We start from the raw sequence: 12821 nt of genomic DNA on the forward strand, positions 1-12821 counted from the left end.
GCAACACATTAAGTTGACGAAACACTCGAGTCAAATGTAATTAAAGTCAGATCCACTCGTGTATTAAACGGGGCAGTGATTTCATAAACCTGTTAATGTACGCATTCAAACACTTTTTCTTTTACCAGCTGTATTCACCTTGCAGGTGCAGCTATGTGGCTTTTATCCTGGATAAAGTGTTTAAGTCATGGATGTTTAAAGTTTAACTTCTTCATATTTGACTAATATTAAAGTTCACTTTTCATTCAGGAAGTATGACGCTGCGCTGTCAGTACGCTTGTCCGTGTTTGAGATTGGTCGAATGCTCCAAATACCACCCCTTTCATGTGAACGCGCACCTAACTAGATAGGACACGGCTGGCTTGAGCGATCCACTTGATAACCAGCGTCGTAGTACAGTTTAGCCAGAGCGCGTATGTTTTGGATTGGGCCAACCGGCTAACTCAAACATATCCAGGTTAGGTTGAACCAGCTTCGTAGTACAGGCCTCTGGAGTAAATCCAGCTACCCTGCAGTATACAAAGTCATTAAAACTAACTGCACCTTTACCAGCTTTGATAACACTTTAATGATCAATCATTATAATCAGTATATGATATATATTATTCTGAAATGGACCAATCTGCATAATGACTACTTTCAATTTCTGGTATGTTAGCAGATTTAGACTTATACCTTTTGTCTCTCTGCAGCAGAAAGGTGACTATTCTCACAGTTCAAGTTTAGCCATTCATCTCGGCGTTATTTATTAGATGCACACAGGTCAAGAGACTTGAGGACTGAACAAGAAGGGGCGTGACTCCAACTGTCATATAGAGAGGCGAAGTCCCGCCCTTCTACTTCCGCCCCATGGGACCTTATTTCGGAAAAATGATGAATTGAAGTCAATGGAGAGCGAAAGATTATCTTTCGATCCCGTTTGAATTGTGCCATGAATTACACATATGATGTTTGTCAATCTTAAAAAATCTTTTCCATGTCAAAAAAGTCACAGTTTGTCGTAAAACTGTTGAAATATAAGACTATGAAAAATACGCAACTAGAAAGACTACAAATCCCAGAATCCCGGTCCCGCATGCTGGCTCTTACGGAACCGACTAACTCCCCTTGTGTGTATGTACAGCTCTCAACATGCCCAGACTTGTAGTGATTTTCACCTCTTTTAATACTTTTCGCCTCATTCTGAAAGAAAGAAGTGAAATGTGCCAACGTGACTGCCGTCTTGGTGTGTGGTGCGAGACGGGAGATGTAGTTCATTGAGCGGTTTCACACACAAAAAAGTGTTACTTCACAGTTTTACGACACATTTTTATTTTTTTGAGTTGTAAAATTATCTTTTAAATTGACAAACATCATATGTGTAATTCGTGGCACAATTCAAACGGGATCGAAAGATAATCTTTCTCTCCCCAACTGACTTCAATGCATAATTTTTCCGAAATAAGGTCCCATTACCCGAAGTAAGTGGGCGTGACTTCGCCACTCTATAGAGTGGCGAAGTCCCTCCCACTTACTTCCGGGGTAAACCTTGTTGCAAACCTTGTTGCACACACACACACACGCACGCACGCACACACACACACACACACACACACACACACACACACACACACACACACACACACACACACACACACACACACACACACACGTCACACACACACACACGCCCGCCCTGTGTGACGGATTCCTGTGAACTCCACCCTGCTGCTCCTCTCTTCCAGGAAATGTTCCTTAACTTACAGCAGCTCAGACCCTGGAACAGACGGACAGGCCGCTGAACAACTTTATATTAATTCTTTAACATAATTATTTCAGCACTTTGGGGTCTCTTTGTAAACAAAAGGCGTGACCGTCACCGGAAACACTTTATCTTCGCTCGTTCTCCTCGGGGAATCAACAGGCGTTTCTTTCGTTGGTATCTGTTTCTTGGTAAGTGGAGCTAATTTTAAAACATTTGTCATGTTTACACAGCGGTTAAATATCGCCAAAATATATTCTATATTAAATGTTGTTGCTCGTTGTGTATTTTGAGTGTAGCTTCGCGTGTGCTTGTGGAAACCTCTCGCACCTGAAAGGGCTTTTTGTGAGCTGAGGTTTGGTCCTCCATGGTGGGGGCCTGGGGGGGCAGGGGGTGTAGTCATCTTAGCCCTGTTTATACCAAAGTGAAGGCTTTATAGTAAGGCCTTAGTTAAACTGATATGTTTCCCACAGCTGTCTTAAAACGTTGCTCTTAATCTGAAATGGACAAAAACTGTGATGGTGCACATTTTCTGTCAGCAAACATCTCGAATACTTTTTGTCAACTAACTACAGTTTGGTTGGTTGTTTTACCGCAGTGCTCAGTGCAATTTCCATCCCAAAAATAGACTTTTATATGGGGCAGGAATTTTGATTCCTCCGGCCAGGAAAATCGGTGATGTAACCAATAACATTACTGATGGTTCTATTAAAAATAAGTGTCTAAAAAAAAAAAAAAACAGAACCCCCTCATACAAAGACATATCATACATTTAAAAATTGAATACCATTTCCAGCCAAATTAGTTCAATTCAAGGCAATTTCACGGTTTGTAGATGAACTCAAAAAGTTACATTATGAGGTTTACACTAGTTATTACCTTTTTATATATACAGTCTATGGTCAGTACTCAATTATCCTCATCTTCAGCTAGCTCCATACCTTTCAGAAACAGATTAAATGGTCTCCAGATCGTATCAAAAAAGTCTTGCTTCCCTTTTTGTATATATGCAGACCCTAACCTTTATTTAACGTGGATGGTCGGAATAACAAAACACTTTCCACAACTAGAACATAAAATAACATACATAACAGGTTGAGTTGTAGTTTGTGCTAAGCTAGGTATCCAAAGGTGTCCACTGACTCACAACCATGATGATGGGGACTTGTATTTGGTGGTCATGATGATGTATAATAATAATAAGGTTTCTTATCAAATATAAGCCACCTTACGACCCACAACAACTGGTGTGTCACTTTCCTATAGAAGAGTTACACCCACATTTCAGCCCTCTCATTTCAAACTGCCTCTCATGACCAATACTTGGTCCACTCTGTTTCTTTCTGTTACTGCACATACTCTGAAGCACTTTTTCCATTCAGTGTTTTCTGTCCGGTTGCTTGGCGCTCTGCATGTGATGTAATGGCAACATGAGGTGGAGTCAACTAGCTCTTGAATTCCTTTACTGTGTGTATTCCCCTAAAAACCTCCAGTGAATAAATAAAGGAGCAACAAGAAACCTACTTACAAACACTGATCTTTAATATAGTGGCTTATTTTATGTTGTATTGAGTCAGAGATCATTTACAAAATGTGGAAATCCATTTTGGAAGAAATGTTTAAAATAAAAATGACTTAAAGCACTTAAAGGGTCCTGTTTAAGTAACACAGCTCTACTTATACTCATGGTAGGAACATGGAATATTTTTGCTCATATATGACAACATTGTGTGCATGTGTATGAGTAGGTATGTGGTTTATTGTTAGAGTTCCCCTCAGGGAAACATGTAGTGGTTCCTGAGCCAGTGGTGGTTTTCAGGAGCCATGTGCTAAGCAGAACCATATGTTAACTTAACCTGATACAAGCCCAAATGTATCCCTTATGTCTAACTCAAGTATTATTATAACCCAACCAAATCTAAGTGTTAGATAAATATGTGCACACACAAATTCCTAGACCAACACCTGCTAAGACAACAGGCCTTTACCTCTGTCTGTTTTTTTAAATGGCTTATATGTTAGGTTTTGATAATATTTATGTTGGCGATATACAGAACAGTGAGAACAACACAACTAAAGAGGAACAAAGCGGCACGTTAAAGAAGAGTTCCTCGTGGAACTACTTCGAACTGACAAGTGCAAATTAAGGCGCCGTTTACACGAGGAGAAAACTGCTTGTATCTGCATAGTTTCGCGTGCGTATAGCCCTATTATTTACACGAGGCCGATAGAAACTGACCCCACAAACGATAACGGGTCCCAAGGTGGATAGATTTGCAAACGAAACGCTCTGGGGGGTCAACCGAGTCCGTGAAATCACCTCTATACGAATATTTCCTGAAAAAATAGCGATAGCCCCACCTCTCCCCACCTCTGCTGCTCACTGCTGTAGCAACTATCAAAAATAGCTGTGTTAATTAAACGCCCAAGGGGTTCTTGAATGAAATAATATTATAAAAGGCAAAGGCGAATAATCGATTAATATTTGCCAGGGCTGTCCGATTTTGGTCAGTTTCTGGCATCCCTACTTACAACACCTATCTAATACCAGAGACACTTTACTTACGGCCTTATGATGCCAAACAGTGTCAATACAAACTGGAAAAAATATATCACTATGAGGAAATATGATCAGGACACGTGGCTTATGAGACAGTCAGACAGTGAATTACAAGGGTGGAAGAGCAGCATAGCGGCTGCTATGCTCAACCACATACATTAACAATGAACCGCTGAACTCTGGAGATGAGTACAAGGTTGGAGAAGTGTTTCTTGAATTGAATCTCACTTAGTACGATTAAAAGCATCAATAGCATTGACCCGACAGTCCCCCGTTGTGGTGAAGTCATGAGGGTGCACTACTTGGGCTCTGGGCGGTGGAAACCCAACTGGTTACGAAACTGCGGACTAGATCCAAACCAAAAAAACACTAGCACAGAGCTAAAACTGGAACCGGTTTGGTGGGAGAGGTGTAACAGAGCTTTATTAAAAAGACGATATGCCTTCAGTCTATTTGAAAGAATGAAATGAAAGGCCAAATGAATTCATGCATTTCTTTAGCACTACGTCTGAAGGATTTGTTTGGCGGGAAGCACTTTATAGCCTATAAAATATAAAACGCTATATAGATACATTAGTTTTGCCTTGCCCTAGCAAACAGTTGCTTTTTTACATGCTCAAAACCTCAAAGGTGCAGGCATTAATCCAAAACAAAGAGCTGATGACAATAAGCTAAATCCCATTCACACAGTTATTCCAAATATGTTTATGAAAATATTAGATAAGAGCCACATTCAAGTTTCAAATGTAGGGCGATACATGTGATAAGATGACATTGGCAGGTAATATTGATTCCACATCAGGGCATGGCAAAGTGTTCCCTACTGTTCACTCCATCTGTTCACAGCTTGTGCACATAGCAATATGAACTGTCATTTGTGCTTACAGGTAAAATGTCCAGGTCAGACTACCCTCCAGGGTACGACGAATCCCGGGGCTCGCTGTACACCCCGCAGGGTGGAGGATACCCACCACCCCCAGCATATGGCTTCCCTGGCTTTGGTGGTCCCCAGCCGGGCCAGCCCTCTGCCCCTTACCCCGCTGGTCCGAACACCCCTATGTTCCCGGGCCAACCTGGGGGCTACCCGGGCCAACCTGGGGGCTACCCGGGCCAACCTGGGGGCTATCCTGCTGGCCCGTACCCAGGACAGGCTCAGCCGGGTGGGCCTCCAGGAGCTGGCTACCCCATGCCCCCTCCAATCATGCCGCCCATGCACATCCCATCAGATATCATGAGCTCTGGTAAGACTGGGACTGCTGAGCATGAGCAAATTCTGAGACTCTTATTAAAGTTGAAAAAACGTAAACTCAGTATTAAGAGTAAAATATATTCAGGAAATAGACTTTTGTATTTTCTTATGATTTAACACCAGCAAGTCAGGTTCACATAATTGTCGCAATTAAAACATTTGATTTGGTTAGTTTTGATTTCACATTGCAACAATGCGAGTGCACTAAAGACACATGACATGACTGGGTCCTGTCGACATCACCCGGGTGAGCTGCGTCTCCCTTTGCTTCACATTGATTGGTTTGTGGAATTGCCCTCTCCTATCCTTTTTGCATCCTCTCTGGAAATAACTGAGTATTTATTTTCACAAGTGAAACTTTATTACAAATGTAATACAGCATGGACTACAGATGTGTAGCCCGGACCATGTTTGGGGGGTTTTACACCTGTAATTTTGGTTAATATCAAACTTAATTATCTGGACCATGTATTGTGGATGTGAGAGGGCCCATAGATTTTTTTGTTTGGTATCAACATTTTTTTATTGTAATTTTAGAATAGTGCATCCCACAAAGCGGTCAAAAGGGAATACATTTTTTTATGGAGTAAGATACATACATCATGTCCTCTCTGTCCTGGCTTTAAACTTTGAATTTCCTGTGAGTCTTTGTGGTCATATTTCTGCAGATGACCCAGATGATGGGTTTGCGGCGAGGGGCAGCGGCTTCGATAGTATGAGCATTCGTCATGCCTTCATCAGAAAGGTAAAACGCACAAACCATAATAAAATCGGTCGTGTGTTATCATTTAATTTGAGTCTAAGAGCAAAGATGTGTAACAGGGTGTAATTTCCCTTTTTTCTGCGTGTTTTTCAGGTGTATTTGATTTTGGCTGCTCAGCTCCTCGTCACAACATCTATTGTGGCTCTATTCACATTTGTGTGAGTATATAGAGTGTGGTTTGATCTCTGTTTGCATTTGTGTCTCTATGCGTCACGCTGCTAACTCTGCCTCTGTTTCTCACAGCCGACCTGTCAGATCTTTCGTACAGAAAAACCCAGCTCTCTACTGGGCATCATAGTAAGTCTTACCCTGGATCTTTTGTAAGAATTAAAATGAAAGTTTGTATTTGTTATATTTTCATCTCTGCATTTTTTCGTTTTAGCGCTGTGTATTTCATCACCCACCTTGTGCTGGTCTGCTGTAAGGGCCCCAGGTGAGTGTGACAACGTTTTCTGAAGAATATTTGCGCAAAGAATATTTATAAAACTGCATTTAATCTTATTATCTCACCCTCTTTGTAGGAGGAAGTGCCCATGGAATGTCATTCTGCTTAGCATCTTTGTGAGTCTTGTGATTGACCTATGAATCAGGAAGTGTAAACTTGTAATTACTGCCTTTACTGCCAGTGTCCTGGATGTGGTTCAAGTCTATTCTTAGAGTAGAGAATTCACACATACTAGGCTGGTCTCATCTCAAAGTTAGAAGCTTGTCTTTGGTAATAAACAGTGAGTCACCACCACACATGAATCAGGCTGTGTTTGCATATTTCAAAATGGCTTTATGTATTATGTCATGGCGCAGTTTATTCTGTTGGTAGAGACTGCTATTGTTCAGCTTTGTGGGGATCGTTTCTGGATTTCATATAATTTTTTACATTAGAATATACAATAATATGTTTCAGTTATATTTCAAGTTTTATTATTATTTAAGGGGACCATCCTTTTTTTCAATTTATTCGCCTCAGCATGCGTCCATATTAAAAAGGTCATGTCACTAGTATCCAATACCATATTCAGATAAGTATCAAAGTACGCTGACAACTCTGGCACTGGCATAAAACATACTGTAATCCCTTAAACCTACATCTAGTTAGGAAATTGCGTTATAGGACACATCTGTTATAAGTGATATAAGGTAACCATAAATCATATGGTGAGATAAGTTATTGTTTTTAAGTCTGTTTGTCTTACATGATGTATTTCACAATAATTTGAATACATTACATTTATATACCGCTTTTCTAAATACTCGTATTACTAATATAAAGTAAGTACGGCTTGACTCCCAATATTAAACGAAAATGAATTATTGACTTAAGAATGATCGTATTGCTTTCGCTAAGAAAGAACACTCTGTTCCACGGCGCACCAACGGCTGGAACAGCGGAAACAACAACGTTACTTAAAATGAACGGCAGCACTGATCCAGGTTTTCTGTATCTGTCCAAGTCTGTTCGGTTTATTTTCCACTAACAAGTCTTTAAACGCTGCCAGAGCCCATCACGTGTTCCTGTTACTGTTAACTTACTTTACATATTTGAACCTCTTTCCTTCTCTCCCTTGATCCTCCATAGCAACGATCATTATTTTGCTTAGCAGTGATGTGTTATCAAGTATTAACAACCTCTGAAATGTCCAATCAGAATCGAGTATGATTAGTATAGGCATGTAATAACTAATAATATCCCTGAAATGTTCATTCAACAGGATGCCCTTTTTATTTTAATGAAATCCTTAATAACATCATACATTGTCCCATCCCTAGTGCAGCCCTTTCGTAGCTTTTAATCGGCGATTTTAAATCGGTAACAGGATTAGTTTTTCTAGAATATTGTGATGCCGCTGTAATTTTAGATCGACCAATAGATGTCCTTTGTTATTTTTTCACAGACCCTGGCTTTCTCCTATGTGACTGGATCAATTTCCAGGTAAGACATGTACAAAAAAAAACCTTCTGTTTATTTGCATGGACAGTGTCAGTGTCCCTCAAAACAAACTGTGTTGCTCTTTGTTTTTAGTTACTATGACACAAAAGCAGTGTTCCTCGCTCTGGGGATCACTGCCGTCGTCTGCATCGCCGTCACCGTCTTCTGCTTCCAGACAAAGGTGGGGTTTGTGTGTGCTCATCAGATCAAATGTCACAGTGTATTGTTTTGTCTCATGTGTTTTAACGTAGCTGTTGGTGGTTTTCTCTTTTTAGGTGGACTTCACAAAGTGCCAGGGCCTTTTCTGTGTCCTGGGGATCGTAGTGTTCGTGACTGGCATCATAACAACCATTGTGCTGTCATTCAAATATGTGAGTTAAGGCTAAAAACACAATTTCGTCATGAAAGCTTTTCCAGTTTCCTTCATTGTAACGACTGTTTGCTGTTTCAGATCCCGTGGCTTCACATGCTCTATGCAGGTATAGGAGCCATCGCTTTCACTCTGGTGCGTATTATGCAATTTAATGTTATTTCTTTACTGTTAACCCTGTGATGATACTTTGTGTGTCACTTGTTCCAGTGTTAGTCTAAATGTTTCCTGCTTGTCTTGTAGTTCCTAGCTTACCACACCCAGCTGCTGATAGGCAACAGGAAGCACTCCATCAGCCCAGAGGAGTATGTGTTCGCCGCACTCTCCATTTACGTCGACATCGTCCAGATCTTCCTTTTCCTGCTGCAGATTATTGGTGCTTCTACCAAATAAGTGCACCCAAGGGAAAACAAATGACAACAAACTCACCTTTTTTTTTTTAAAGCTTTTGCTGTCAGTCAGAATCAGAATACATTTATTAAAATCATGACGTATAATACAAATGTCAAGGGCTGAATTTAAGGTTTTGTCATAGGTGAATCCTATGCACAAAAAAATGCACTTTTTCCGAAATGAATATTTATCTTTATCTGCATTAAGCAAATTATCAGTGGCTTTAAAAGAGTATTAATAATACAATGTAAATGCAGTAGATACCTATGGACACTGGACTGCCAGCTGCAACATTTATTCACTCTTACCGGACTCATGTTTTAACGCAGACCGTGTCTCCAAATGTGTCTTCTCATGATGTTCTGCTACACATGGACTGGTGCCTATCTGTACAAAAAAAAAAAGAGAAAATGGGCATAGATTGTTTTTTTTTTATTCCATCTCAATTTTGCCAAAACAGAGACCCGTCTCTTGTGGCGTTGAAGTAAAGTAGGTGGGGGTAGGCAATGCCTCAAAATTTGGTTGCAGATAACCAAACAAATTAAATGACCAGGATAGTGATTGTTTGTATTTAAAGCAGGTTATATACCTAATTGTTGAGTAAAAACTTATCATGGTTAATTTATTGAATGAATCTATAATAGCCTACTTTTAACTACATTTTAACCAATGAAATATTTGTCCAACATCAGGCATTTCTTCTTTAATATTTGCGCCGAATCGTTGATGTAATAGTTCTATGGGGTAAACTGCAGCAAGCAAGTAATTAGCTTAGCTTAGCATGAATGATTCGAAATGGAGAAATGGCTAGTCTGGCTCTGTCTGAGGGTTAAAAAATGCTCACAAATTTTAAATGTAATATCACGTGTACATACTTAAGGTTGTGCATATTTTTCCTGATATGCCAGAATTATTATTGCCCTCTATTAGCAACTTCCTGAACTTTTCATTTTAAATATTTAGTTTTTGAGCAGAGGTAGAACTTGCTTGAGATGTGCTGATAAGTGGATAACTTTCGGACAAATTCTGGCTAAACATTTCCCTCCCATTTTTGTTTTTATGCTAAGCTAAGCTAACTACCTCCCAGCTAGCTGTAGCTTTGTGTTCATAGGACAGGCATGATTGGTATCTATCGGCTCATCTTTCTCTCAGCAATTTTATAAGCATATTTCTCAATTTTTGACTTGGCTTTAATTGTATACATCAGTCCAAAGGCCAAGTAGGATTTCATGGTAAATAGTTTGAAAGGTGAGCTCAACAGATATGCACACAACAGCAGATGAAAAATAAATCTGCTTTTAGTGTGTATGTGCATTACACATGTTACATGTTACATTTGGTATAGATTCTAGCGAGTCTGGATACTCAAAACTACTCTTAGCGTCAGCAGTATTGATACTTTGGTGACCAATCTGCCCACCAAATAGCTCGGTGCATCTGATTGTAACTACACACGTTTTTAACATACATATATATGGTTCTACATCACTACAGTGCCTTCACAATGAAGATGTATTAGAGATTCATTTTTTTTACCACAGACTTATGAGTATTGTTACATAAGTATCTTTTTTATATATATATTCTGGTGTCATGGTCAGACCTCGGTCAGATGCATAGGTGCTAGCAGGGCTTTTTTTTCTTACAGGATAACACAGTCAATGCCATGTTGTTAAATTAATGGATCATTGTTCAAATGCTCCTAAATGACCAATCACAGCCAGCTAGTCTTCTCCACAAGTATAGACGCTATGTTATAGACCCATGTTACATATAACCCTTGCCTCAAAACAGCTACGATGGACATGTTGAATGTGAAGCACAGAGTGTCAGTGTGAGGTACGGGTTTGTAAATATACATGTCAATGATGTTTGCCTTTTTCATATCAAATAAATATGTGTATTTGATTACGGTGTTCATGTGCATTTTTCCAGGTTTCACAAATTCTGTATAAATATACATTTATTTGCTTTATCATATTTAACGAACATCAGCATCAATCAAATAAATGATCTTTCTCCAGATTCAACAAAGTAATCTATAAGCATCTCTGTACATAAGCAGGAAAAATCAAGTCTGCCCAAAAAGAAGCAAACAAAATGGCTGTCACAAGCACAATGTCATGTTTTTGCTTCAGAAAGAAATACTCTGAGAGGTTTTTAAACTCATGAAGTTTTCTTCTGTAATCAGTCTTTTTGCTGCAGTGCAGTGAAGTCAACGTCTCAGTGGTGACATTTAGGATATGTGCATAACATTGCAGCCATACATATACATCATCGCTCCAGTTTGAGATCCTCTTTATGCTGGCGGTAGCGACTCCCCTCATATTCTCCTTCGTTTGACATCCTCATCCTCTGTCGGACCTTCAGCTGCTTCAGTCGGTTCTTGTCAACTTCTCTCTTGGTCAGCAGGAAGCCGATGATACCTGCAGGGAGGCCTATCATCCTGGAGGGAAGAAATTGAATATATTGATTTTTTTCCAGTGCTCAAAACTTGCAGTATCCATATTGATGCAGAGTATGGAGAAACACTCCACATGTTGTAGTACTAAGGGGGAGCAAATTGTTTGAAAATGCAAAAGGTTTCATTGTATGGTATTATGTTATGAAGACACCTACGTCACAATAAGATATAATTGCAATGTTTCAGTATTTTTGTTAAACTGAGCAACCCTTATATTTTGTCCACCCTGTTTATTTGAGTGTGTGTAGAGATCAAAATGCAGATTATATTACCCTGGAGAAGATATGATTGTTGTTTCTGCAGTACTTCTGAATTAAAAACAATTGTTTTACTTTAATGACTATAAAAGCACATACAAGTCAAATCTGGGTATAGTGTCCCTCCCCTTGTATAACTGTATTTCTACATAGTTTCTGGTTCAACAACATTGACAGACCTTGCTATTTTCAGCACAACACAATGCAGACAACAGTTTGAATAAAATATATATATATTTGAGTAGATCGGACACCTAGTCTGCCTGGGTGGAAATAAAACAGAAGCAGTCAAATAAATGGTGTTGTCTGAAGTGTTTTACCAATATAAAGGATTGTAGAGGAATGAAGAGACTTACCAGGCATAGCCAATAGGCATCATGGGATTCTTTGCCTTTCTCCTGGGCATGTATTCAGGACCCTCCTCCTCCTCTTGCTCCCCAGCTTTCCTGTCGTCTGTGCGTGGGTCGGCTTTGCTGTGAGCCCCGGTCTTGGAGCTGCACAGGGAGGCAGCAGGGGAGACATGTAGCTGCGAACACCGACATACTGCAGGGGCTCGGCTCCTCTGCGTAAGGAGCCATCTTTCGGGAACATAGCAAACTCCTAACAGGGAAAAAATAACGCTACGTTACATTATTTAGACAAGTAACTGTAGCACAGCCTCTGTAGAAGATAGGTTGGATAATATACGTTCAAATAAATGTGTAATGTCTGTGTTTTACCTTTCAGTAATGTCCTGACTGCTGTCACGTAGGGCGCCGCCATGTTTGTTGAGTAATGTCTGACATGCGCAGTTAACACAATGGCGCAGTAGTGTATAAAGAGTCTATGTCCAAAAAATACAGAAATAGGTAGCTATAGCATGTCGAAATATATGAAAAAGGTGAAAGCAATGAGAATGTTTTTTAAAGCCATAGAACATTTTGAAAAAAGTCAATAAAGTATGTCGAAAATATCGTGGAAAAAAAAGTTAGTATGATATTATTATAAATACAAATGTGATAAGTCACTATTGAAAAATGTAATAGGTCTATAGTATGAAAAACAGTCATAGTCACATTTCTGTGAAATAAAACATAGGCTACGTAGAAGTTCAGATTTTT

The 12821-nt window shown here is 39.6% G+C and overlaps 2 protein-coding genes across 2 annotated transcripts; one reads left to right on the forward strand and one right to left on the reverse strand.

The window, feature by feature from the left end:
• The first annotated feature begins 1666 nt into the window (after positions 1 to 1666).
• Positions 1667 to 10908, forward strand: tmbim1a (transmembrane BAX inhibitor motif containing 1a). Its single transcript, XM_034137251.1, has 12 exons — positions 1667 to 1932; positions 5189 to 5542; positions 6219 to 6295; positions 6407 to 6471; positions 6557 to 6610; positions 6696 to 6746; positions 6835 to 6874; positions 8203 to 8240; positions 8331 to 8418; positions 8513 to 8608; positions 8689 to 8742; positions 8851 to 10908. The coding sequence occupies exons 2-12, from the start codon at positions 5194 to 5196 to the stop codon at positions 8998 to 9000; spliced, it is 1062 nt and encodes a 353-aa protein (XP_033993142.1). The 5' UTR covers positions 1667 to 1932; positions 5189 to 5193; the 3' UTR covers positions 9001 to 10908.
• A 37-nt stretch (positions 10909 to 10945) lies between these two features.
• si:ch73-71c20.5 (DUF4748 domain-containing protein) lies at positions 10946 to 12528 on the reverse strand. Its single transcript, XM_034137252.1, has 3 exons — positions 12441 to 12528; positions 12078 to 12321; positions 10946 to 11446 (listed from the first exon to the last, which is right to left on the reverse strand). The coding sequence occupies exons 1-3, from the start codon at positions 12481 to 12483 to the stop codon at positions 11275 to 11277; spliced, it is 459 nt and encodes a 152-aa protein (XP_033993143.1). The 5' UTR covers positions 12484 to 12528; the 3' UTR covers positions 10946 to 11274.
• Between the last annotated feature and the right edge of the window lie 293 nt (positions 12529 to 12821).

The sequence above is a fragment of the Trematomus bernacchii genome, unplaced genomic scaffold (genome assembly GCF_902827165.1).
Source record: "Trematomus bernacchii unplaced genomic scaffold, fTreBer1.1, whole genome shotgun sequence".
NCBI lineage: Eukaryota > Metazoa > Chordata > Actinopteri > Perciformes > Nototheniidae > Trematomus > Trematomus bernacchii.

What these genes read in the sequence shown, in the direction of transcription:
- tmbim1a (XM_034137251.1), top strand. Translation starts at nt 5,194, where the DNA reads ATGTCCAGGTCAGACTACCCTCCAGGGTACGACGAATCCCGGGGCTCG. An exon ending in GTGGCTCTATTCACATTTGT is followed by an intron (nt 6,472 to 6,556) that starts GTGAGTATATAG and finishes TGTTTCTCACAG; the next exon opens with CCGACCTGTCAGATCTTTCG. An exon ending in TCATTCTGCTTAGCATCTTT is followed by an intron (nt 6,875 to 8,202) that starts GTGAGTCTTGTG and finishes ATTTTTTCACAG; the next exon opens with ACCCTGGCTTTCTCCTATGT.
- si:ch73-71c20.5 (XM_034137252.1), bottom strand. Translation starts at nt 12,483, where the DNA reads ATGGCGGCGCCCTACGTGACAGCAGTCAGGACATTACTGAAAG. An exon ending in AGTCAGGACATTACTGAAAG is followed by an intron (nt 12,322 to 12,440) that starts GTAAAACACAGA and finishes TTTCCCTGTTAG; the next exon opens with GAGTTTGCTATGTTCCCGAA. An exon ending in ATGCCTATTGGCTATGCCTG is followed by an intron (nt 11,447 to 12,077) that starts GTAAGTCTCTTC and finishes TCTTCCCTCCAG; the next exon opens with GATGATAGGCCTCCCTGCAG.